This window comes from Amblyomma mixtum, chromosome 2, assembly GCF_055824585.1.
Source record: "Amblyomma mixtum isolate Tamu chromosome 2, ASM5582458v1, whole genome shotgun sequence".
NCBI classification, from domain to species: domain Eukaryota; kingdom Metazoa; phylum Arthropoda; class Arachnida; order Ixodida; family Ixodidae; genus Amblyomma; species Amblyomma mixtum.
This window is the reverse complement of record NC_143013.1, coordinates 43,660,240-43,685,847: the sequence shown is the minus strand read 5'-3', so window position 1 is coordinate 43,685,847 and position 25,608 is coordinate 43,660,240. Positions and strand designations below refer to the sequence as shown.

At 52.2% G+C, this 25,608-nt stretch overlaps 1 protein-coding gene across 3 annotated transcripts in view; it reads left to right on the top strand.

Annotated features, from left to right (window-relative positions):
- The window catches only part of LOC149359160 (protein FAM107B), a 187,927-nt gene extending 162,907 nt beyond the window's left edge, over positions 1-25,020 (top strand). For all 3 annotated transcript variants that reach the window (XM_089571405.1, XM_089571406.1, XM_089571404.1), the window contains 3 exons: positions 21,279-21,537; positions 22,563-22,716; positions 24,525-25,020. In XM_089571405.1, the coding sequence (XP_089427531.1) occupies positions 21,279-21,537; positions 22,563-22,716; positions 24,525-24,638 (527 nt within the window). In that variant the 3' untranslated portion in view covers positions 24,639-25,020. The remainder of the gene's footprint in view (positions 1-21,278; positions 21,538-22,562; positions 22,717-24,524) is intronic.
- The last annotated feature ends 588 nt before the right edge of the window (positions 25,021-25,608 follow it).

Below are 25,608 nucleotides of genomic sequence, written 5' to 3'. Positions count from 1 at the left end.
TAATGGTGCTATTAGCGTCGGTAATACCGCGTACATTCCGTTTTTTAATATTTTAATGTCCTCCCAAAAACAACTTCATGGCTCTGATGGTGCCGCCACACAGTGGCGGGTTTTAGCAGCGGATGGCAGCGGATATGACATCACCTGGCGCGAGCTTGATGACCGGACAAACAGTAAATATACTGCAAATTGTGTGAATAAATAGAGACACATTTTGTCACCTCTCTGCGTTTTATATTAGATCAACAAAAACAATTTGTTTGCCTTAGATAAAAGCCCTGCAAAGCAAGTAAAATAAAAATACACCACCAGGGGCGCTCTGGCATGGAAACAACGCTGCCAGTCTCACAGAGAGCAGGCAACCATGGCGTACAAACTTCCGCGACGTGCTCTGGCTGGCTGTTTTTATTGGTTGCGCCAGGTGCCGTCATTGGGAGAGCGAAATAGGAGTGGGAAGCCCCGTCAAAATCGAGTTGAGGGCAGCGTTTTGTTTGCTTGTATTTTGAAATTTCTTCTCTGAATAACTCCCGTTCCTGTGCATCGATTCCTGTAATTCTTTTTAAGTCAGCATCTGTGTGACATAAAGAACCCACCTGAAGTATAGCCAGTATCCCCCCAAAGCAGTGTTTCGCAGCCCCTTTAAGACAGAGCTTAACAGTCCCCTTTGGGCTTTTGTTGGGCATGCTGGCTGCTGCAGTCTTGGGGCCAACCTGTGACCGAGCGCTTGGGAGTCATTTCTAAAGAAGACCGAGTTTTTCAGTTCTTCTATTGTAGTGCCAGTTTCGACTCGTAGCTTCGCATGGATTAGAGTTTTGGTTCTATTTTGTGCACCACCCTATTTTGCCAGTAAGCATCTGTTTAGTGCTTTGTGACCGGAGATGCTCTTGTACGGTAAAAATTCATTATCGTCGTCATCGTCGCTGGTTTTGACCTCTGCATTCCTTCGCAGCGCGCTCTCCCGCGTCTGTGTTTCGCAAGTACAGTTACAAGTTGACGAGAGAGGCAACTCTAGACGCTTCTTGCTGCGCACCAACGGCGGGGAATGCGCTGCCGCAGCTGTGCCTCTGGTTGGAGGGCACTCTTCGTCGAGTGACCCTTCCCGCTCAAGGCCACGCAGTACCGAACGGCATTGCGGCCACCTGTGTCAGTGTGAAGGAGATATTCCACTGCTGGTAGTGAGCGCCATGGTTAGCTCAAACGAAAAGCGAACAGCAGCTCCATGCTGTCGGTCCTTACCTCTGTGGTGTCGAAATTTTGGAGGCTAACGACAATGTTTCATGCTTAAGACAGCTCGGCGTGCTTTGGAAAGGAAATTAATACGGGTGGATTTGAGACAAAACACGCTCATCTCCGGTTGGCAGTCGAGCCCAAACTCTGGAGCTGTTTCAAGTCCACAGTTTGTCCCGTCGACGTGCTGCGCCGAACAGCCCGTCTCCGGGACCTTGTGCCTTCTCGTCCCTGTGGCCGCGGTTTTAGAGTCGACAAGCGCTTTCCACCGCGCGCGCCTTTTCTGCCAGGTGTGAACGAGCTCGCTTCCGGGGTCGTTCGGTCCGTGGTCATCTTCTCGGCCGACGGGTCGGGTGCTCAGCCGCCCTATGCGGACCGATGCGGGAAGTGCGGTGAAACGCGCGCGCGGTCGAAACCGCGCCGCCGTGGCGATTCTTGCAAACTGTGCTCGCCCCCTTCTTTCTTTTTTCCGAGCGGTCAGTCGGCCTGCCCTAATGAACGCGGGCGCTCAGTGCTTCCGCGCACTACTTTCTTCGCCGCTCGAGATGCGAGCCCTATTTGGGAGGAGGTCTAAATGGCTTAGACGGGTCCTCGGAGGGCTTCCCCTGGGACGCCGGCTGCAGTGCTGCTTCTCCTGTCTGGCTGCGCTCAGCTGGCGTGCGTCGGCAGCTGCCGCTGCAATTTGGTGGCCCCTTCTCTTCCGCGAGTTTCTTTTCCTGTCTCTCGCCTTTTGTTTGCCGCTTGCTCAAAGAGCGAGCCGTGCTTGGGCTTCGGAGTGGCGCGCGGGGCTTTGCGGGCCGCCCCAAGGCTGGCCTTTACGGTAGAACGTTTCTCAAGAGTGTTAATCCGCCCACACCGTGCAAAGTGGTTTGGAATCTCTCCTCTACAGGAGATCGGCAACAGATGGAGCCACGTTAGGGTCACCCTAGCCACGTGCTCGCGGCGCGCTAGCGGAGGGACGTGCGCTTGGGTGTGCGGAAAAGCATTTCTGGAGGCTACGCAATGTTCTTCCCGCGTGTTCCGTGTGCGCTATGACGAAGTGCAGTTTGGGAATTCGTCTTCTCTTCGAAGTGCCGCTGCTTAACGTTATGCCTGTCGACACGGCAGTGAAAGGACGCTCTCCGCAACCTTCCCACCCTCATGTCTGGAAAAGTTGGCAATGACATGCGTACTGCGTCCTGACGGCCACGGTTTTCCAGAGGGCATGCTCTAGTGGAAGAATCATTCATTCTGAACCACGTATCTGGAAAAAAAAATGGCAACTCGGGTAGGTGGTGGAAAGAAATGGAACGACTTGCGACTCACTGCCCCAGCCAGAGGTGGCCAGATACGGACGCTTCCTTTCAGTGCTGGTTCCCTTTTGCTGAATGATTTCTTTCGAAGCTGGCACTCGTAATGCGTCGTTTCGTGTCATGATGTGACGAATTACTGACAGCCCGACAACGAACACCGACTGGAAGGACGCTGTATGAGATTTATGCTCCTGCCTTCTCAGGCTTGCCCATGGCATAGCTTTGACGCGCGGTTTCCGAAATGAGACTGTGTATGGCGGGCCGCTCGGTTACGGACAGACACTGCGTCGTTTCTCGATGCTTTTCCGCAACACAGGAAAAGTGGCAATCCCAGCCTCACATCCTGCAAGCTGTCTTCTACTGTGTCTCTCCGTGCCTAACTTCCTTCGCATGCGCATTAGCTCGGCAGAGGAGCGGCCTAATAGGGAAACGCGCGCTTAACGGTTGCGCGTATCTCTAAAACTAAATGCCAGGGCAGCACATTCATTGTCCGCGCCGTCTTTACCCGAAGCGACCGGTATTTCCCAGGAAGCTGCGCTCTTCATTCCGCTGGTGGAAACTCGTTTTTTGACGGCCCCCGCCACCTTTTACTTTCGCGTGCTCCAGCATGCGCGCGCACACACACATTTGCGCTCAACTAGGAAGCCGTAGCGTTGTGATGCTGGGGCAGGTGTGCGGGTACGCCTGCTTACCGAGGCATTGCGAGGCAACACGTATACTTAGCCCCTCTCCGCCGAGGCTGGGCAGCTGCGAAAAAGAATTCGCATTCGCGAAATAGCGTGTGTGTGTGTGTGTGTGTGGGGGGGGGGGGGGGGGGGGGATACTGTGCTGCTGCGAGGCGCCTCCGTTACCGCCCTGAAGCTCGCTGCCGACGTATGTGTGTAACCTGGGGGAAGGTGCTCGCTTTCAGTCTCTTGCTACGTTCCTGTTGCTTATTTATTTTTGCCTGTGTCTGTTAAAGTGCTTCGGCGCTATAGACTGCAGCTCTGCCGCTAATCACACGCGCCGCTCCCGGACAGCCGACCTGACGGGCGTAAATGCCGTAATTTTCGCCGTGTTTCGAGTCGAGAAGTATGCGTCCGGCGAGTTCGCGCTGCCTTCGTGTTCTCCCTGCACTGCTCTTTACTTCTGTCGCTTGATGATTGCGCCGACAGCGATTTCGCGAGCTGGACGATCATTTCCCGCTGCTGCAGCCAATGCCCGCCCGGCGAGCTCTGTTGATATTTAAGGCATGCAGAAGCGTCGGTGGGGATGCTCACGAAACAAACACCGCGAGGAAGGTCACTCGGTTGTCCTGTCGCAAGTTTATTTGCGTTTTCATTTTTTTTTTCTCATCTTTCGCGTTGTTTCTCTATTATCTCACAGGGATGCATGGTGTCAGGCAATATCGCGAATGGAAGTTGTGAGCAAAATAAAGGAAAGTACAAGACTCAATTCGCTTTCCTTCAGTGACAAAATGAGATATTAGCCGTATACCGCCCCCCCCCCCCCTCCCCCCTCGAGCCTTCGGGGGTCATGACCACGCAGGGCTTTCTGGAGACGCGCCCACTTCGCGTAGGAGGTTTAGGTCACGCATGCTACGAGGACTGCGAAAGAGTCCCCCGTTTGTGCGTTGTTCCTGGGAAATAAAAAAAAATAAAAGTAAACTTCTGTCCATGGTTTCGGGGTCGCTTGAACGAGGAGTAGCCGATTGCGCTGTCGCTTTGGAGAGGCGATAATCGACTTAGGGCAACTCGGCGGTGAAAATTTACATTCCGGTCCTTATCCCGCTTGGAGGCTTTCAAGCGCTTATCTATATTGTTGAAAGGGAACTGGACGCGGCCAAATGGGTCAGCCGCTCGGACGACGACACACCCATTGCCACGGATATCTCTGCGCAACTTTCCGCTTGCACATTCGAGTTGGTCGGGTCGATGAGTCACCGGGCTGGACAAGAAAGCACGCCGGTGCAGAGGAAAGATTTGAGTTTACAAACGGTACGAAGTGAGTCGCCGCTCTATAAAAATTGGTTTTGCGGCAGTGTGGACGCTTGTCCGGTTCCCGGATGTGGATCTAAAATGCGGTGAAAAGGCTCAGGACTCTGCATTACTTTCTTTTTTTTTTTTTTTGTGCACGAACTATCTATTTCTAACCTTGTTAATCGAGGTGTCGTTTCTTCCCTGCACTGACTCTGAGCAACGTGAGCATGATTCGAAGGAAAGAGAACTTCTGTTTCGGTATTCGCGCGTACGTTTCGCAGCAAGCAGCAGTAATTGCGCACCGCATAATTGCCTGGCTTGATCGGACGTTTTCATGTAAGCGTGTAGGCGCTTGAGAAATCAAGCGGCATGTTTTTCCTTTAAATGCGCGCCTGTTAAGTAATGAGCGGCGCACTTTTGGTAGTGTGCCGAGTCTACACAGAGATGGCTCTTTTGGGGAGAAGCAAAAATATACATAGAACAAAAGGCAGCAAAACACGGCATCTGGTCTGAGGCTCGCAGAGCGAAACAAGGGATGCTCGTCAGCGTCTCCGTGACAGTCGGCGCGAAAGAAAAAGAATATGCGGGACCCGACGGTCTGTGGCTACCGAGCTATCCGCGACATCTCCAAGCTTCTGCGGAGAAGCACTGCGCATGCGTGAAGGGAGCGCAGGAACAGTGACGAGCCATCGTTTCTTCTCCCGCGCTGTTTCTCTTTTCTTCGTCGTCGTCTTCCAGAAGTCTCGGTGCCGCAGGGCTCCGTTGTTGCGACCGTTAGCCACCGCTGGTCTCTGTCAGGCGTGAAGGTTGTCGGTCGCACGGGCGCGACCGTGTAAAGCTCCTTGGCGCGTGGACCCTTGTCGCCCTGAAGCGGTGCAGTGCTGTTGTGGACGGCACGGATGCACGACACGGTTTCAGCCGATCGCGGGCTGAATTTGCGAAGCTTTTCGGGAGTGTTAATACTTTGCGACGTGTTGTTGTCCGCGTGCTCTGGCCGCTGGCGATAGGTGATGGTAGTGTGACCAACGTGGTATGGTGAAGCAGAAACAAAAGCACTTATTCCGCGTGAACAGCTGGATCGTGCTCGGGGCAACCCTTTTCCGGCTCTCGCCTTCGCCGTGCTGCACGTATTTGCGGGGCCGAGTGCGGGTGGACAGATGGCCGGGAAGTGTTTAGAACGGACTCCCCCCTTTGGTGGCCGCGGCAGAAGCGGGGCCTTGTCCTCCTCCTCCTCCTCCTCTGGCAGACCTTGCGGGCAATGGCGTTTTGTCCGCAGCTACAAAAGACGGTGGCCCGGTGTCGCGCCAGCACCGCGTCGCACGTCGTCGCTGGCGCGTGGTGCGCCGATTGTGCGCGCGTCGGCGACCGAGCAGCGCTCGTGCCAAGCGGTCCTCGTTGTGTGTCCACCGCTCTGACGCCGCCTGCCCGCCCCTCCGCTGTCACGCGCTCTTCGCTCCTCGATCGCCCGCGCAGAGTCACGGTCCTCCTGACATGCGCGCGGAGGAAAAAGAGCGGTTCCTCGCGTGTCACCCTCGTCATCGCCTCGCGGCAGAGGCACTGGGAGCAGCTCGAACGGAGGTGAAGGCCGTTCATGGCAGAAGTTATGGACGTCCCCGGAACGTCGCCAGGACCTCCCTCTCCCGCATCCTTTTTTGCCGCGTCGCTTCGTTGTGCTTCTGGACGCTGTCTCGCGACAAGCGTGCCTCCTTGTGCGAATTATGCATGTGAGGCGTCCACGCACGCCACAACTGACACAGTATGGGCAGAGCCTTGGCTGCAGTGATTTCACGGCACGCGAACGCTGGTCAGTGGCGGACCGGTGTTAACGTGAAAATATCTATGCGAATGAGGCCCGGTGCTAGCTATCTCCACCTCCCTGACGTCACCAAAGCTGCGAAGTTTTTTCTCAGCCGTAGTGTAATACGTAATTGCGAGGCAGATGGCGAAATACCGCGAAATACCGCTTTAGGACCTATTATATTTCAGTGGGTGTTACGCTCGACTCCTTCCGCTAAAGCGCCGAAGCATCGGGACGGCTCCTTGGGGCGGTGGCTAATGTGTTAAAGACGGGAAGTGCCAGCCTGCGAGGAATCTACAGACGTCTGGAAACTGTCCATAGACAGGCTTCGGAGAGGCGTCGACGTGGCGGCCCCGGCACCCCGAAAGCAGGGAGCGGCGTCAACAAGGGGACCCCCTGGTGGTTTATGGGGGGACGTCTGCTGCACGGGAACGGTCTTCGGCTCAACTCCCATTAGCGGTGCCAAACCAAACCGAAACGCAACGGCTTGGTGTGTCGGCGGCTGTCTGTGTTGTTTGTGGCCAGCGCGGGTGCTGGCGTGCTCGCGCTTCGGTAACGGCTTCCGGTCTTCCTGGAACCTTTCGGCGCAAGTGCGACGCCGGCCGTCCGTCCCCGCGGCTCGCTGTGAAGTGCAGGTGTCAGACTCGTGTTTCGGCTGACGAATGGCTCGAACTTAACGGCTTGTCATCGTTGCTGCGAGGGATCGGCCGGACAGCATCTTCGAAGAAGTGGCGAGGGTGAACTGGGGGACGTCCTTGTGGGCGGAACACTACGAATGGACACGTGACCCAGTTCACAGTGATTGGACACATTTTTGATTAACCAAATTCCCCAACTAGGGACCTGGGGACAGGACACCCTATTTAAGCCGCTGTTCGGCATGGACGAGAGGACTTTTTCTTCAATCTTGTAACCTTGTCTCCCTACTTTACCTTCTTGTCTTACTTTCTTCATGTAATTAAACCTTTGTATTTTACCTGTTACCTTGTCTGGGAAGTTCGTTCTATGTGCCGGCAGAGAGAGGGAAATTATGGTTATGGTAGGGAACACAACTGTGGGGGACGTCTTTTTTTTTTTTTTCTTTGTCCTACGCACGCGAGCTGCAGGCTGTCGCGCCACGGCAAATAGGAGGACCTAAGAGAGAAAGAGAGACCTGAAGTGGCAGCAGCCGAACGACTGGAATCGGGTATGCGTTTGTTTGCACGGTGAGGCTGGTTCTATGTTGCGCCGCTTTCACGCTCAACCACGTGGCTACATCGAAACCGCTCTGTATACGACATGACAGATGTAGCTGAAAATGGCACTGTTATTGTCGAAGGGTTATGGATATGCCGCGGAATAATCGCTCCGATGGAAACACCACCAATGCTGCACTTTTGCTTTGCGACTAGGCCCGACCTCGTCGAACAAATTCGGACGCATTTGAACTGGTAGACGGAGCCCGCTTTGGCTTCACTTACACCCGGCTTCGTAGATCGCGGCGTACAGCGGAGCTGCGTGCTCTATCGTGTAAAGTCACGCCTTTGTACTACATCACCACCTCCACATGGCGCCGTCAACGAGGTGCCGTGCATCTGCCGCCGCGGCGCCTGACACACGATTGTGTAGACGCCGGCTGAAACCTGCTGCTGCTGTCGCCGCTCGCTTCGGATGGCGGTGCGGCAAAACTTCCGGTGTGAGGGCCCTCCCACCTTCCCCGAGCGCACGGCGGTTGCGTACGCGCCACCACCGCCACCCGTTGTACCTCGATCCATCCACTCTGTGCAGGTTGGTGCGCTTGTTGTGTCTGTGGCCGCCGTGTGTGCGTGTGTGCGCGAAGCCGCTGCACGCCCTTCAAGCCCGCCGCTTTCGCAGGTTTAGCGGGGCTGCCTGCCTCGCGCAGCCGCCGTTTCACGCATCGCGGGGCACACGTGCGGATCGCCGGGGCTCAGTCTGTGCACCGTGTGTTGTGTACACGCGCGTGTTCAGCTGTGGCGAGGAAAAGGTGGTTTTTCGCCGCCGGACGGCGCAACATCGAAAGCAGATGCAGCGCACAAGCGGCGTGCATGCGTGGACGGACACCACACGGGTGACACTCCTCTCCCCTCCTCCTCCTCTCCCCTCCTCCTAACTAGTGTGCGTGCGGAGGACTCGGCCGTGTGATTTGCAGCCTCGCATGGCCTGGGAGGTGATCCGAATAATCGGTCCTGTCGGCGCTGCCTTCTTCCGCGCAGTAATAACAGGCAGGCCCTCTTTTCTTTAATCTGTTTTATTTTCCTCGCCCGGCGAACCCGATTCGCTACTGCTTCTTGCACGCACCCGCCGTGTCCACTTTGGGCCCATTTTTTTCGTTGGCGTGACCACGATGCCAGCGGATTTTTTCTTTGTTTGTTTTATCTCTTCGTTGCAACAAGCGCTGGAGTGTTTGCTGTGCACCAGTAACGTGGCGTTTGCTATTATTTTTCTTTTTCTTCAGTTCCCGCTGTCTCGCACCTTGCTTCAGTCGCTTGTGTTGCGAAGCACGCATCTGCGAAAACGCATGTTTCCCATTCCTCCGCACTCCATTACACATGGCGCAGGCGTGTAGCACTTCTTGCTACCTATAGCCTTCGTGTGGGCGGGTCCAACACTTGTCCTTGTAGCCGGAAGTCTGCGTTTTCCTCATGTTCTGTTCTTCTTCGCCCTCTGCCATTGTATGCGTGTTCCGCACTTTCCATCTGTTTCGTTCAGATGAGGCAGATCCGCCTGACAGCCGTTCTTTCGTGTAACGTGTATGCATTGAAGCACCGGCGCGCACTTTGTGTGCGCGCAGCTCGCGCGTGGTAACCGCGTGTGGCTTGTGTCAAGCGAAGAAGAGGGTAGCTGGCCGCCGTGTGTACTCAACCTGGCGAACTCCTGGCCCTCCCCTTGTTTTTCCGTATTTTTTTTCTCGAAACCGGCTGCGCAAAGTTTTGTTAGCGCAGCGGTGCCAGTATAACTGACGTCGCTTGTGTATACTTGCTTTGCCGGGCCACTTCGTTTGATTCCTCGACGCTGTTTTCCTTTTCCTTTTTGTTCTTTCTGGTGCACATGCGCCGTCATTCACTTCACTGCCTCCCCGTGCGCGGCAGGAACGGGATTTGGGCGCGGAACGAGGTGGCCGTATGTGTGTATATTTGCGCAGCGGATGCCCGCCTGCGCTTCTTTACCCCGCTTGTTGGACGGCTGTTTCCGGGTGACCCCTGTGTTGCTCCTATACACGATACACACGGAGCTTCAGCTGGGGAGGAGTTTGGTTGAGCATGTGCAAGCAGGTCCACACACTCGTGACTATCCTAGCCGTGTGTTCTTTGAGTAATCGCACATGGGTGACCGGTCACACTGCTTATAGACAGTAGGTCACCGTTCGCAGTGGTTGCCGTCGCTGGGTTGCTGTGCTTGGCGTTGTACAATCTCTGCCGGTGTACTGGTCGTGCAGGCAGCTCTGTTGTTACGGGCGTGAATGACCCGTTCCCGCTGCTGTGCTGAGTGTGTATACGTGAAGGATAAGCCAGCCGTGTGAGCCTGCCGCCACAGTGCAGTTCCGCGCCGGATGACGACAGCATGTCGTACTACCCCCCCCCCCCCCCCCCCCCCCCCCCAGAGGTCACGCGAAAGCACCTTGTTCTAACTTATTGAAAGCTTCAGAGCTTTTATCTCTTGTACCGTGGTAGCTTCAAGGAGCTCGTGTTGCAGAAAGTCCGGCGTCGTTGACCGCGGGCAAAAAATCGACGGAAAATCCCCAGAGAAGCAACCTAGGAGGCAGGTGGGTCACCTATGTCACGTGACCTTGAGGCGTGATCACAACCTGCCCACCGGATATGGAGCAACCTCCCAGCGTATACCGGTCGGGTGCCTTACAGAGGCCGAATTTTGTCTCCTCGTCGTAACTCTCTACTCTTCAGGTGAGGCCTACAAAACGCACCCTGCAGTCTGCATGCGGAGGAAGTTAGGGTGCATCATTGGTACTATCCGTCGCAAGTTGCCTTTCACCAACTCCCTGATGCAGAGGATGGCCTTGATCACTTATCCTCCATGATTCCGATTGGCGGCTGATGGACCCGTATTCGAACTGTTCTCGTCATGGATGTGCCCAAGGCATATGACCATATCAGTCATGCTCCCGTCGTTGAGGTGCTGCACTGGATTCACTTACCCCGCCCACATCTGCACCTTGATTCAGCCTCTCTTACATCTCGTGAGCTCGCCATCCGCATCAACAAAGAAAATGTGGGATCCTTTCGGTCACGTCGTGGTGTAACGCAAGGGTCAGTGCTAGCCCGCGTACTTTTCAAAATTAGCCCCCTGCCCTTGGCATGGCGGCTGGGCGACATTGCTGACCTGCACGCTCTGTTATGTGGATTACATTATACAGCCTGGTCCGTCCATCAATGTCTCCGTACTCAAGCCACAACTTTGCAGCTTGCTCTGACAATTGTAGTTCCATGGTATTCGTTTGTAGGCCTCACGCTGTCACCTCAAGAGACGTATCTACTTCCCATCGCAAACGCGTGTGGCCGCCGTGCGTTTAACGGCACCCCTATCGGCCTTTATTGCGCGGAAACAGAATTCAAGTTGTCGCCTCACTCCATCATTTTCCGCCTCCGCATACGCTCTGTGCCGAGGTTTGTATACCGAGCACTGTATATTAAATCACATGACACGCACAGAGTGGGTCGCTTAGAATATATCAATCACGCAGCAGTTTATGCCGCATGAAATCCTGTCGCAGTAAAAAAGAAAGGGGGATATTGGAAAATGAAAGCGTACGTGTTTTTATGCTCGCAGCCGCGGGCCTGCCGCCAGTAGATGCAGTGATAGACAGTTGCACAGTGCCTTTGCGCTCGCATTCTGTCGCGTACCCGTGAGACGGATCGTAAGGAGACGAAGTGCACGAAGGAACAAAATCGAAGCCAGTCGCCGCCGCAGTGGCTGCCCGCGGCGACACCGCCATGGTGGCTGGGCATTCAGGTCTCCCCTAATCTCCCTCTTGTCTTTCGGCGCAGGCTTTGCGAAATTGAAAGCGAAGCGACCTGTTTCCGCCGGGTGCGCTCTTTCGCGGTCCAGCCCGCGATTTCCAAGACGGGTCCCTGAGCGCGCCTTTATTTATACCGTAAAGCATTTCGCCGTGGCCGCTGCAATAACGGGAGGTAGGGAGGGAAATACAAAAAACAAAAAAGTGAGGCTTGCGATAGCGCCGCGCGACCACGTTAAACCCGACTAGCCTCAGAACGGAGTCGGCGCCCTGTGTGGGCGGTGGGAAGAGAGAAACAAATAGAGAAAGAAAAGACGTCAGCCGCGGCTCAACTGGCGGCGGCGATGCCGGGGATAAAGCGAGTTACTCGCCATCCGCTAAAGTGTTAGAGCTGTGTAAAAAAAAAAAAAAGATAAATGCGACGGGATTCGGCTCAAGGCCCGACCAGTGCCTGTGGTCAAACGTGACTCGCCGCTGGGGTGGGCACGCCCTTGTCGTCGTCGTCGGCGGCGGCGGCGGCGTTGATGATGGCCGGGCAGCGTCACCTGCCCTGGACGACCTCTGACCGTTCGCGCTACGCTCTATATTTGGTTCGCCCGGAGCACGACGTCGCCGACCGTGATGCGGTCGCGGCGGTTTCCTGTGGCGCTTGGTGTGTTAATTATTTAAAGGACACTTGCATACTTCTTTTAAGTCATTCTTTTAAGGCCTTTTGTCGCGAGGCACCAGCCTGTTTTGTCGTGAAGAAAAATGGGAAGTCAACTTGATTTGAAAACAGAGTGCGTTGCGCTCCCCCCCCCTTTTTTTTTACGCTTTTTCTACTTCGTTACTTCTCGAACCCCGCTGAGTCGCTCTACGCTAGAGCGACTTCAAATTTCAATTGAGCAGCGTGGCGTGAGTCTCGAACACCGGTGGACCCGGTGCACTATAACTGAGGTGTTTCAGCTAATTTGGACCTCAGAAGTAACTGCGGTATACGCGCTAAAAAGATTGCAAGGGAGGAACAGTGCGATGCTTGCATCTTTCATCCATTGTTGGTCTGGTCAGCAACGGGACTGTCGTTAAACGAAGCATCATCCTGTGTTGCTTTTGAGCCCGTCATCGCCCCCCCCCTCCCCCCTAGGCTTCCTTCATTCCGGAAATCGTATACAATTCATACCTTCTATGTCTTGAGGCAGAACGATGATGATGATGATGGTGGTGATGTGGAGGAAAGTAAAATGTCTTGCGCCCTCTGGAGGTGGCGTACGTGGCGTCGAAGACGAAAACGGTGGGAGCCCCATCGCTGCTGTTGGGTTGCGGCTAAGTACCAGGCGGTGCTGAGTTATTCCTCGAATTTCTGCTTGATTTCTTGTGTTTTCTTCCCATTTTCCAGGGTGACTGAACGCGGGAACGTGGACTGATGTCCACAAACTCTCCCGGCCAGGGGAACACCCCCTGGTCAGCTTGTCTCGCCCCAGATGAGCTGCCTCTTGATTGTTTCCTCCGTGGCGGAGTTAGCAGCATACCGGTTGCTCTCGTCCCCGCGGATGACGGCTCCATCAAGCTGAATAACCCCGAGGCTGTTCAGGCTGCGCTTAAATCTACCACCCCCCATTACATGAAGATTACAGACGTCCGGCAGTTCGGCCGTGGAGGGATCGTATGCAGATCGCCAGACCAGGCATGCGTAGCCGACCTGCTGAAGTGTTCCTCGTTTGCCAATCACCCGGTGAGCGCGTTCATACCTCCTCATCTGGCGTGTTCGAAAGGGCTAGTCCGTGGCGTAGACCCACGTCTAAGCGCGTCCGAGACATTAGAAAAGCTCACTTCGGCTGGCGTGATCGCCATTCACCGATGCAGTCGTGTGGTGGATGGAACAAAGGTACCGACGGAGACTGTTATTGCTACATTTGCGGGGCTGTCCTGTCCATCTGAAGTTAAGGTGTGGCCTTTGATTTTCCGTGTGGATCAATTTACATCTCGGCCCCTTCAGTGCCGTAATTGCTGGAGGTTTGGCCATAGCGCCAAGGCCTGTAAATCGAGTTTTCGCTGCTGTGGGTGCGGAGAGAGCCACGACCCCGCTGGGTGTTCTGCTCAACAAGAGAAATGCTGTTTGTGTGGCGGTGGACACTCAGCAAGCCATTCCGAATGCCCAGCGCGGGCTGAGGAAGTGCAAGTATTAGAGTTGATTGACAAGCGCAGGTGCTCAAGACGTGAGGCAGTTGCAGTCATCAAAGATAGGACATCTGGCTATGCAAGTGTGGCAGCGCGGCATGCAACCGTTGTGGATTCCTCCTTGTCGCAAGCGATTGCGGCGGCGGTGGAGAAAGCAATGGCAAGTGCCATGGATCGCATAGTTGAAAATCTGTCCGCGTGCATTTCGCAGGTCATGGCATCCCAAATGTCCACTTTATTGCAAGCTTCTATTGCCCCCCTTTGTGGCACAATCACTTCTCCATTGGTTGCACCTCCCCAACCCTCTGTGCCCGTGACTTCCAATCCACTGAGTCAGACTCAATCACAGCCTTCGTCTATCCCTACAACCAGTTATTTACATCACAGTGAGACAGAACTCTCATCTGAAGAGTGCGTTGATATGGAGACTGAGATGCGTGCTCAAAAGCGCAGTGCGTCTCCGATAGGTGGTGCTAGTCCGTCTTGCTCTCAGTCGAAGAATAAAAAGAATCACCCTAGATCTACACCCAAAGGCAGCATTTTGGATCAGGCGGTCTCCGCTGCGGCCCTTTCGGCGACATAGGGTCGTTGAAGGTGTTGCAGTGGAACTGCCGGTCTATTCTTTCTGCTTCAACAGATTTAGTTTGTTTAATCAGTAAATTAAGTCCAGATTTAATTGCTCTTCAGGAAACGTGGCTCTCTAAAGATTCTAGGTACAATTTACAAAATTATCGTTCTTTCAGGCTTGACCGGCCCTCAAGAGGTGGTGGGTTGCTATTGTTCGTATCCACAAAATTTTGCCACAGGGCAACTGTGTCATTTCAATATATGGACAGGCAGTGCGAAATTCAGGCTCTTGATCTCAATATTCCTGGATATCAGCCACTCACTCTGGCTAATGTATATTTTCCAACAGGTGTGCATGACGTTCGGCCTCTTGACTCTTTTTTGTCTAGTTGCAGGAAACAGGTTTTAATTGTTGGAGACTTCAACTCGCATCATGTTTCGTGGGGGTTTCGTACAGATCGATGCGGTACGCTCTTATGGGACTGGGCTTGTGTGAATAACCTAATATGTTTAAATTCGGGTCTCCCCACATTTGTCCGTGGTCAGGCTCGCTCAGCGTTAGACTTGTCATTTTCTTCCCCCGGAATAACTGTGTCCTCTTGGGCGCCAGTTGACTGTGCCTCCAATAGTGATCACCTTCCGATCAGCTTCCAAGTTATGTGCCAGTTGACCTCTCCTAACAGCACACGGCGCACATTCATCAATTACGACAGTTTTAAAAATGCCCTCAAAGCAGACCTTCAGGAATTATCTCATTCCAACAGTGGAGATAATGCCATCCGCATTTGTTCAATTTTGGATGGAGCTCGCAAAAAATCGGAGTTCTTGGTTCAGGCACATAAGGGAACATCGCCGTGCCTTTGGTGGAACGCAGAGTGCGCTCGCGATTATAGGCGCCGAAAGGCTGCTTGGAAGAAACTTCTCCATAATCAGTGTCCCAAAAACTGGATCGATTATAAGTTCGTTGCAGCTACGTTTAAGCGCACCGTATCTCGTGCAAAGGAGTTGCACGATACTGAACGCTACGAATTCCTTTCAAAATCTGGTAATAGGCGTGCTCTATTCAATTACCTAAAATCCAGGAAACTAATCTCGTCCACCATGAACGCTGTCTCCCTAGTTCAGTCACCGGCTGAACTTGCACAGTCCCTGGAAGAGATAGGCAGAGGTCTTGAGCGCCGGTTTACGGCTCTTCTTCCTTCTCCTCAGAGATTCCTTGCCACTTTGGACGATTTCGAGGAGGTCACCCTCACTGAGCTCTCGAACACTGTATCCCGCCTTCCACCCGCGGCCCCTGGCCCTGATGGTGTGACTTCTTCTATGATTAAAATATTGTTCGAGGAATCTCCCACCGACTTACTGGCGCTTATAAATTACTCTCTTAAGGGGCCATGGATTCCAAGTGAGTGGCGTTTAGCAAAGATTATCCCGTTGCTTAAAAAGCAGGGAGATGGTTATGTGTTAGACAATATAAGGCCAATTTCTTTAACTTCGAATCTCGTTAAGCTAATTGAGAGGGTGTTGCATGGTAGAATAATGTCTGTTATTTCAGAGGCTGGGTTGTTGAACCCTTGCCAGATTGGTTTCAGACCAGGATGCTCTATATGGTGTGCCCATACCGATCTGGAGAGCCGCATACAGTTAGCTCGGCGCCGAAATCAATACGCAGCGCTTGTTACTTTAGATGTATCTAAAGCCTATGACAGCGTTGAGCACAGGACGCTCTTGCAAAGACTGCAGGCAGTAGGACTTCCGAGATACTTTGTGGCTTGGGTTGCTGAATTCCTTGCTGACAGGGAATTTTACTGCTTTCAGAACGGTGTTTCATCAAGCAAATTTCGACAATCGAGAGGAGTGCCCCAAGGGGCGGTCCTCTCCCCTGTACTTTTTAACATCTTACTCAGCAGTATTCCCTGCAGTCCTCAGGTAGCCACCTATGTGTATGCTGATGACATCGCCTTTTTTGCTTCAGAGAACGACATTTCCTCTTTGTACCAGTCCTTACAGTCCTACCTCAATGTCCTAGACCAATGGTTAGGAGACATTAATCTGTCCCTTAATGTCAATAAATGTGCTTTATTGGTTTTTCCGCTCTCTCGTCCAGTTAATATCTCTATTGTTTACCGGAACCATGTAATTCCTCAAGTGCAAAGTGTCAAATACCTTGGAGTAATTTATGATCCTTCTCTTTCCTGGGCGGCCCATATCGAGCAGATCACTGTGAAAGGAGTCCGGGCAGTCGGTATGCTGCGCAGGCTGAGCAGTGTTCGTTCTGGCATGAGAAGGCACTCACTTCTTATGATTTATAGAATGTACGTCCGTCCTGTCTTAGAGTTCGGCTGTGTTTTATTCTCTGGTGCACCAGCGTATAAACTTCGCCCCTTGATTCTCTTGGAGCGGGAGGCGTTGCGCCTTTGTTTGGGCCTTCCAAAATTTGTGGCGAATTCCGTTTTGTACCTGGAAGCGCGTACTCCATCATTGACTTCTAGATTTAGGCTCTTAACGGTGAAAACGTTCGTAAGAATGTGCGATTCTTCGCTCCATGCCTCCAATTTGATCTTCCTTCGTCAGCCTAGGCTATTTTTCAACGAAACCTGGTCTCGTTTCCGTACCCCTCAGATATGTTTGGTGCAATCCCTCCTGGACCCCTTAAACGTCCGCATTTCGGACATCCGTCCGGTATGCGCCAACTCATCTATTCAGATTTTCTTCGATGACATCTTTCCAAAACATGCAAAGTTAATGCCTTTTCATTTGCTCAGCGGTTTATTGCAGGATTACCTGCTGTGCTTTAAATCTCATGTGCTCATAGCGACAGACGCCTCACAGTGTGAAGAAAAGGCCGGAGTTGGCATTTTCTCCATCTCCCTTGACTGGTCATTCTCACTCCGCCTTCCCGATTACACACCTATTTATTTGGCCGAATTTCTAGCAGTAGTCTTAGCGTTGCGCAAATTAAACAGCTCCTTGTCTTCTGTCATAATCATGACAGATTCATTATCGTTGTGTTCCTCTCTCACCGCGCCTACAACATCTCAGGCACTTCGGTTATTCAAATGCTTGGTTCCACCCCACGTGTGTTCATTACGGTTGGTCTGGGTGCCTGGGCACAGAGGAATCCATTTGAATGAGGTTGCTGATACCCTGGCGAAGGCATCTCTTCAAGGCCCAGTCGTATCTGTGCTTCCACCCAGCGCATATATTACCGCGGCCAGGTTTCGCAGGTATCTGCTCCTGAAAGAATTCGCAGCATCAGCTCTGACCTCCTCTCCCGAATTCCGGCATCTCCTTTACCCGTGGTGCAGTAAAGGATGGCGATCACGCAAGCTTGAGGTTTCCTTCACTCGTCTACGTTGTCGCGTGCCTCTTTTAAACTTCTACCTTTATAGATCTGGTCTGGCGGTCTCCCCATTGTGCCCGTTCTGCGGAGAACCCGAAACGATCGATCATTTCTTGTTGACCTGCCGCCGTTTCTCCTCTTTACGGAGCCGCCTGCTGGAGCTTCCGTTACGACAGCTTGGTCTAAGTCTGTCAGCTGGGGTTGCTCTGTCTCTTGGGGCTTCCTCCCTTGGGCACAGCAACTGGAATGTGCTCTCCGCCATGCAAAACTTCCTTACAGACACTAAACGGCTGCCGTCTTAAGCTCTGGTCTTTCTCATGACCAATATTTCTCTGGAATGAAAGCTTTCTGAAACGTGGAATATTTAGCCCCGTTCTCTATTTCAGTCACCGATCTCACAGCATTTGTTTAACCTATTTCAATTACACATTTGAGATCCTTTCATTTATTTCCTAATTGCTATTATTATCATGATTATTTTATTTTTCCCCACAATTATTTTCTTGTTTAACATTTCGTACACCTATCAGTTGCCGCCTGTGTCTTGGCCAATCCCCCGCAGTGGGTATGCGCCATTTTCTAGAGGACAACAACAACAACAACAACAGCGTCCCATCGTGCTGGCTCCGTTCGTTCTGCGGTGCTCCGAGCTGGTGCGGCCCGCGGTCGTTCACTGGGTCGCGGCCCCGTCGATACCATGGGATTCCGAATCTTCGGCTGCCTGGTCAGGGCCACGCAGACGATGTGCGGCAGGCTCTGCGTCTGCGACCGGATTGCGCGATGCTTCCGCAGTGAGATTTCTCCCTACCCACGCGTGTGCTGCACCGCCTGTAACACGGGCCGACACTGTTGCCACGCCGTTTGAGCGAACGGCGAGCGGCGACTTGGGTTCGAAGCGCGCGGTTTGTCGAGTCGTGAGTTTAACGCGTGCCCCTTTTTGGTACGTTCGGAGGTGAGATCGGACAAAACGCCACAAAATATTCCTTGAAACTGGTCCGATTTGTCAAAAAATGGTTAATTTTGAAATCTAAAGGCCTTTTTTTTTATGCTATGAGTGACGCCGTAGACAACCTGGAAGTCTTGGGCTTATTGCGAATTGTTAGCGTGCACCGAACCGGAGTGGATTCGCGGGCAACATTCTTCGGAGGTGAGGGCGTGCTCTTCGTGATATTTAAACTGTTTATTTGTCGGGAAACTGAAGGGTCATTCCCTGAAAATTCTTTCGCTCTGGGTGGAAGGAGCAGGAGACGCAACGTGTCACAAGTTTTCCACACACTTATATGCGTATAGCGACGAGGAGGTAGGAACTGCCGTTATCATGGCGCGGAGAAACGTTCCCCCCAAGCCGAGTGCAGCTACAAAGCGGGACACCAGGCGAATGCAAACGAGGTGTGTACCCTTAGCTGGCAGTATGCAAAGCTACCGACTAGGCCACCTTGAAAAGTATTACACCCGGCGAGATTTTTGTCTGCGGTTTGTGGACAGCGGTCGTTGCGGCGTGTCTAAGCAGCGATTACTTGTGTGAGCCGATTTTCTCGTTGGCAGGGAAACGAGCAAGACGATACCGCAGTAAACAAAAATTTCCACGGTGACTTTGACAGTGGTTTCTTTCGCCTTGGCGTGTCGAGTGAGCGCCGATGTAAACATTTCTTTTTTTTTTTTACTGACGTTGGTTGTCGCGCTTAGCACGCGACAGAATCTTGGTTTGCTAATCCGGTTAATTGCAGATCCGTGTTTGGCGAACTGCGCCAACTCAGCTGGCTGTGTGACAGCGGTATAATGCCACCGCGAAATGCCACGCTGGTTTATAGTTTGTTACGTAGCATTGATTATTCGGTCCGACAACTGGTTAGCTCCGCTCAGCCGTGCGCCTTGTTTCTACAGGGTGCTACCTTTGTTACGCGCGCTGTGTTATCTGCCCTAAGTTTAAAAAAAAAAAAAACAAGGTCGTGGGCGATAAAAAACTACGCGGGGTGTCGTTTGGTCATTCGCTGGTCGAAGGGTAAAGTCAGACCGCATTATCGTGCAGGAAATCGCGCAATTTGAATTGCATTCGCGGAGAACGCCTTTCTCTAGTTCCAAAGGGGAGGGAAAATGGCCGAGTGCAGCCGCGTTTAGAGATTGTGAATTCATGAAAAAGTCACGTCTACTCCCATGCAGTCTTTTCAACCAGCCTGTAACTTAGTGTGTACCTCGCAAATATGGGCAAGCGCACGCTTGAGCACACGCAATCACTCGCTGGTGGCTCGTGATTTGAGGTGGTGTCGGTGCGTTTGTTTTCGAGGTTTAGCTCGCCGTAGTGCACATTTTAAATCTGATTCTCTGCGTTGACCGAGGCTGGAGTGAGCGCTCTTTTTGTTTGTCTAGGCTCTGCGAGAGATAAAGGCAACAGTACTAGTGTCTTGAGACACATAATACTCGCGGTTGTGCAAGTTTTTCCCGTAGCTAGCAACTGCGGGTGGCGCTGACTCAGACGTTCTCTCTTTCTACCTCGCCATCGAGCCGCCGCGGTGGCTCAGCGGTTATGGTGCTCGGCTGCTGACCCGAAAGACGCGGGTTCGATCCCGGCCGCGGAGGCTAGAATTTCTTTGGAGGAGAAATTCTAGAGGCCCGTGTACTGTGCGATGTCAGTGCACGTGAAAGAACCCCAGGTGGTCGAAATTTCCGGAGCCGTCCACTACGGCGTCTCTCATAGCCTTAGTCGCTTTTGGACGTTAAACCCCACAAAACCAAACAAAACCAATCTTTCTACCTCTATTTTTCGCCCTTCGCATCATTCCATCGCGTTCGCTATTCCCACGTACAACGCTGGCTTTCGATAGCCAACAGTGCCTTCTTGCAGCGTTCCTCTGTTTAGAACTGCTAAACCAAGGACCCCGCTTCAACGCTTAGCACTGACAGGGGCTAGGAAAAAAACTCGCGGGTGGACGCAAACACAGGGCCACTTGGTTCGTTTTGCCAACGCCATCTGTTGGGAGACGGCCTCGCGTTGCAACGGTCACTTGCGCGCGAACGACGCGTGGCCCCCGCGCAGGGGGCGACGTACTCGTATCGGCAGCGACGCGTGACGTTTTGCATTGTGCGCCGGTGGTAAGTGCCGCCTCTTCCGAGGCCGCTTTTATCGCGCCGTTTTTCCGGTTCTGGGTCTGCAGACGTCTGACTGCGTACACGCTTTTACCGGAACCAGCCGGTTGCCGTACTGGTGCTCGATTGCAAGAAGCTTAATTTGCTCCACTGCGCTGCTTTTATGTTTATTTAGCGACACTAACTTAAGGTGTGGGTCGTTAAAGCAAGAAGTGACTGCTGAGTATCCTGCAATAATTGGACTCCCTTTGTTGTTAGACGTGGCTGTTTTAGGGAGCTAACCAGTCGTGAAAGTTGTTTGTTTCTTTCTGTGCGTGTTTGTGACGGTAACGTGTGGTCGTGCGCCGGTGCTCTGCATTCGCTCCATCGACTATGAGGAGGAGAAATATGCACATCTCGCATATATGCGCAATTTTTTTTTTGTTAGTTCCTTACAATATGAACTGATGGGCACGTTAATCAGACACGATTTGTAGTGCAACAGCTCAACGGCACGAGGCCACAGGAAGAGAAGGGACGAGACGCAGTCCCTTCTCTTCCTGTGGCCTCGTGCTGTTGAGCTGTTGCTCTACAAATCAAGTTCTCGGCAAGTATTCGCGTCGCACAGCCTGCTCGGAGCTACTTGAAGTCAAGCAAATATTAGTGCATCAGATCCATAGCACTGTGCCTCCAGGCTCCAATTTAATGGTCTACCCTCCTTTCTTTCGTTGCATTTCTTCACCGTGAGTCGCTCAGTCATGATGCACTCGCGCTTCGCTTCATTTCAGCGTTTTTCACCGTTCGCCAGACCCTGCCAAGTGTGTGTGTGTGCGTGCCCGAGTATGCTGTTGGGTGCTTGGCGAGCTGCTCATCACCGTGCGTGCCCTTTCTTTTCTGTGCGCAGACCTGTTCTTCCCGGCTATGATCCCTGAGCCGGACTACAGCGACTCCGAGGACGAGCGCGAGCACCAGCAGCAGCAGTTTCAGCGGCGACGACCCGTGAGGATGCCCGGCATGGCGGCCGCGCACGCCCACCACAACGAGGCGCAGTTGTCGCACGTGAACGAGGACGGACTCATCGTCCCGCGCAAGCTGCCCAACCCGTGCGCCGAGTCGGCCGAGCGGAAGAGCCTCCACCGGGAGCTGCTCTTCAACCAGAAGATGTAAGCGCCCTCTTTTGGCCGACTCGCTCAACGCTGTCGGCTTCGATCGAGGGGAGTGACTGCAGTGAGCACCCCTACCCTAGTGCTGCTGTGTAACCATGATACAGCGCTGTACAGCTTCCTATGATACAGCCGCCGTGGTGGCTCAGTGGTTACGGTGCTCGGCTGCTGACCCGAAAGCTGCGGATGTGATCCTAGCGGCGGCAATCGCATTTCGATGGGGGCGAAATGCTAGAGGCCCGTGTAGTGTGTGATGCCAGTGTAAGTTAGAGTCCCAGGTGGTCGAAATTATCCGGGGCCCTCCACTACGGCGTCCCTCATAGCCTCAGTCGCTTTGGGACGATAAACCCTATAAAACCAGGTTCTTATGATACCCGACGTTTCGGAAAAATTCGACCTTGCCTACCTCTCGGGTAAAGGGTTACAGCTATTCTGCGGCAGACGCCACACTGACTGAGCTAGCTAGGGTTGCTGGGACACGGGCAGCGCGAGGCTGCATTGTTCGACACGTCGAAGCGGGAAAGGGTGGCAATGAGGAGAATGGGTTCAAGGGAATCCGTCGAGTTGGAGGAGGTGTCAGTAGAGAGGAATCTGTCATGGCCGTATGACTGCGCTGATACCGATGTGCTCTGTTAAGTGACCGATAAAATAAAAATTGCTCTGACCGTCGTTTCAAGGTGGTACTGCGTAGAGCTCTGTCCTTCTCCACATGCAGATTAAAGCACTTAATCCCCCCCCCCCCCCCCCTCCCGGTCTAGAGGAGGCGACGACAGCGAACCGATGAATTTTGGTGTTTAAAGGCAGCAACGGTGTAATCTGTTTTCAGGAAGTGGAGTTAAGTAAAATAAGATTTGCGGATTGATGGAGGAGAGCAAGAAAGTAGCTCAGCTAGGGAAAGAAGGAAAGCGGCACACTAAATGAACTTTTTGTTAGGAGTTACCAGCAGCGACTAGTAAATTGTCTGTCCCATCTGACAATACATTTCTGGTGTCCTAACGCGTGCGCGTCCCGTGGGCGTCTTGCAGAGGCAAGAGTGTGCTGGGCCAGAAGACGGAGCTGCAGAAGGCCATGGAGAAGATGAAGGAGGAGCAGCGCCGGAAAGAGCTGGAGGAAGAGAAGGTCAAAGGGCGCACTGCACTCGAGAAGCGCCTCGAGGAACAGGCCAACAAGCTCAAGCTGGTAAGGTACTAGTCGGGCACTCTGCTTCCACACTGGTGTAGCATGCTAGGCTAATAATAGCCAGGCAGACTTCTCCTTTGTTAATTAAAGTCTCTCCCTCTCTCTCTGCTTCCATGTGGATAGGTATTGCGGCGCTCTGTGCAGCCGTTGGCATGGTTAACGCTATTAAGTGGGTTGCGTAATGTGTGGTGTCGGTAGCCATACAACGGTATGTGGGACCGGCCCCTATGCGTATGACTAAAGAAGGCGGAGGGAGAGGGGTGTCGCTGCTAAAAGGTTTTCGCACATTTAGTGTAGATGCACTCTATGGCGTAATGCGTGCTTGCGCTTCTTCTATCCCTGCTTCGAGCTAACTGATATCGGTGTAGAGAGAACTGCCATTTTGTCCATTAAGATTAGCTTCACTGCATGCCTAGGGCGTATGCGGTGAAGCCAGCTTTTGCGGGGCTGATTTAGTGTAACGGATACTATCGACGACTTGCAAAATTTTGAATGCAAACACAAATTTTGCACCCTTTAGTTATTTTTAGTGCCATTGTGTCGCTTGACTTCAAGTTATCTGATACGTTAGTACCTTCACGTGCTAACTGCGACGCAGCAGCATCTTCCAGTCCCAATTCTGTGCCAGTATGGTGGCAGGGGCCAACCACTGGTGGGTCCAAAGCAAAAATAACGTCTTTAGGATTCGTCGGCTTCATATTCCTGACGAGGAGGTATTGCTTTAGTTATTTAAACGGTCAGAATCATTGTGAGCAGCATCTCATACGGTTACATGTAAGTTTTTTTTTTTTTCTTGTCTTCTCTGCTCTCACCTCAAAGGGCTGATGAAACTGGAAGGTGCTGTTATTGCAGCAAATATTTTTATGTGAACTGTGTGCTACAAGGAAATCGGGCGTGAAAATAACACGGCCGCTCTTTATTGGCTCAAATTCACCGGTCCAGAAAATAATGCTGCGAACACCCTTGTGTTCACAGCAAAAATTGCTTAATCAAGGCATTGCTTGTTGTGCACACTCTTGCATGTTTTTGTTGCGAAAGCAACACTACTGGAGCCCAGCTCGGCTCGTCGCGTATGCTCGTGGCGGTGCGGCTACCAAACGATCTTGTGCTGTTGCCTAGCAATCCGAGTTACTACCCGAGCTTACACGAGTTACTCGGTTAGTAACTCGGGTAAGCTCGGGTACGTTCGGACGAGCGTCGTGCCATCTTCGCGAGAGGTTGCTCGGGAAGAGCAACATGGCAAAATTCCGACGGGTGACTGGGATAGAAACAGCTACCTGCCAGTGCAGTGGCGTGTCGCCTAACCGCTGCGCCACTGCGCTGGTAGTAGTATATGAGGACTCGCCGCCATCTATGAATCTTAAATAGGAATTACCAATTCAGCATACATGTGCATTAACCCACTAAAGATATCATGCCACACCCCTAAGGCGGAGTTTAAATGCCCCCTCCAACTGAAGAATGAACACCTGCTTTCGCAGGTCTACTCGATTTAACTACGTTAAGCCCCTATCAGTTTTTATTGCAGGATTCTGCTCATGACTACTTGTGTCTGATACTCATTGTGTTCACTAGTCTCGTCTTTATATTGATAGGTGAATTTATAAGAGTAGTGTAACCATCCTCCTTGCCACATCAGATTTTTTTTTTTTGCGGTACTGATTTTCTATATGCCTACACATAGAATTTGGCTCTGCATTTTAGCATAGCAAGCTTGTGCTTGAATTTCTCGTCTTGTGTAGAAATGATCGCACCTCCCTTGCTTTGTTGCTGATTATTTTTGTTCTTTTTCTTTTTTTCCTACTTAGCATGAAGAGTCCGAAGTGATCAAGCCTGACCTGCCCAGCTCTGAAGAATCCGAGTTCCTGCGGGTCCACGCCCGTGTCTGTTCCCACACATTGCCTGTTGACTCCAAGTCGTAGTTGTGTTGACCTGCTCTCCAGCAAACGCTGCTGCTGATGTCATATCTTGTCGAAGACCACCCGTGTACATAGTCCCCAATATGTTTTTTTTCCTCTCCTTACCCTTCTTCTCCCAGTCCTTATTAACAGACACATGAGAGCAAGTGGCCCCAGGGTGCCTTTGCAAGTCTATTTTTGTGCTTGATGAGCTTTGTCATAGAATGAGCTTCGAGAGACACGAGGCGTAGCTACACCGCAGGCCGCAGTGTGGTGGTACTAAGCTTGCAGTCATACCGTAGGTGTTATGCCTTTTTGAACTTGACGAGGAAAAAAAAACTGATGCTGTTGACTAGTGTTTCATGAACACCATTAAAGAGGAACAGAAGGCTGTTTCTCTCTGTCATACTGTCTCTGGAGTCAGTCACTTTTGTTGGCCTAGCAGCAGCAGTGCGGCCTAGCTGCGTGCAAGGACATTCAGGCCAATTTTACAGCAGCCAAGACATTAACATCTTCCATGCCTTGGATTAGCTGGGTTCGTTCGTACCTCTCTGGTAAAAACAGCTGCGGATAAGCTCAGCTCATTACTGATCCTTTCTTTGTTGGTTTTATGTACAAGCTGAGTTTCACTTGACTGTTTTGCCGTTCTTCTGGTAGACGGCAGCACATAATTAATGGGGCAGTGTAAGCAGGAACGAGTTATACATCAAGGTTCTTGATGCACTCAGCATTCGACAATTAAAAAAAGCCATTTTTTTAATCAAAATTCAGATTAATAGCATGGCATGACATGGCTTAAGGTAAGACTGCTGTCACTGCAGTTTTTACTTTGGAGATATATGCCTGTTTCTTCTGAAAGTGGAGATATATGCCTGTTTCTTCTGAATTTACCCCTGCTAGCAACTATACTGTATCTTTAAACACCCTTGAAAAGCATTTGATATTATTGCACGCAGGACCTTTGTTATTCATACAGCTTCTCCTGACGACCAGG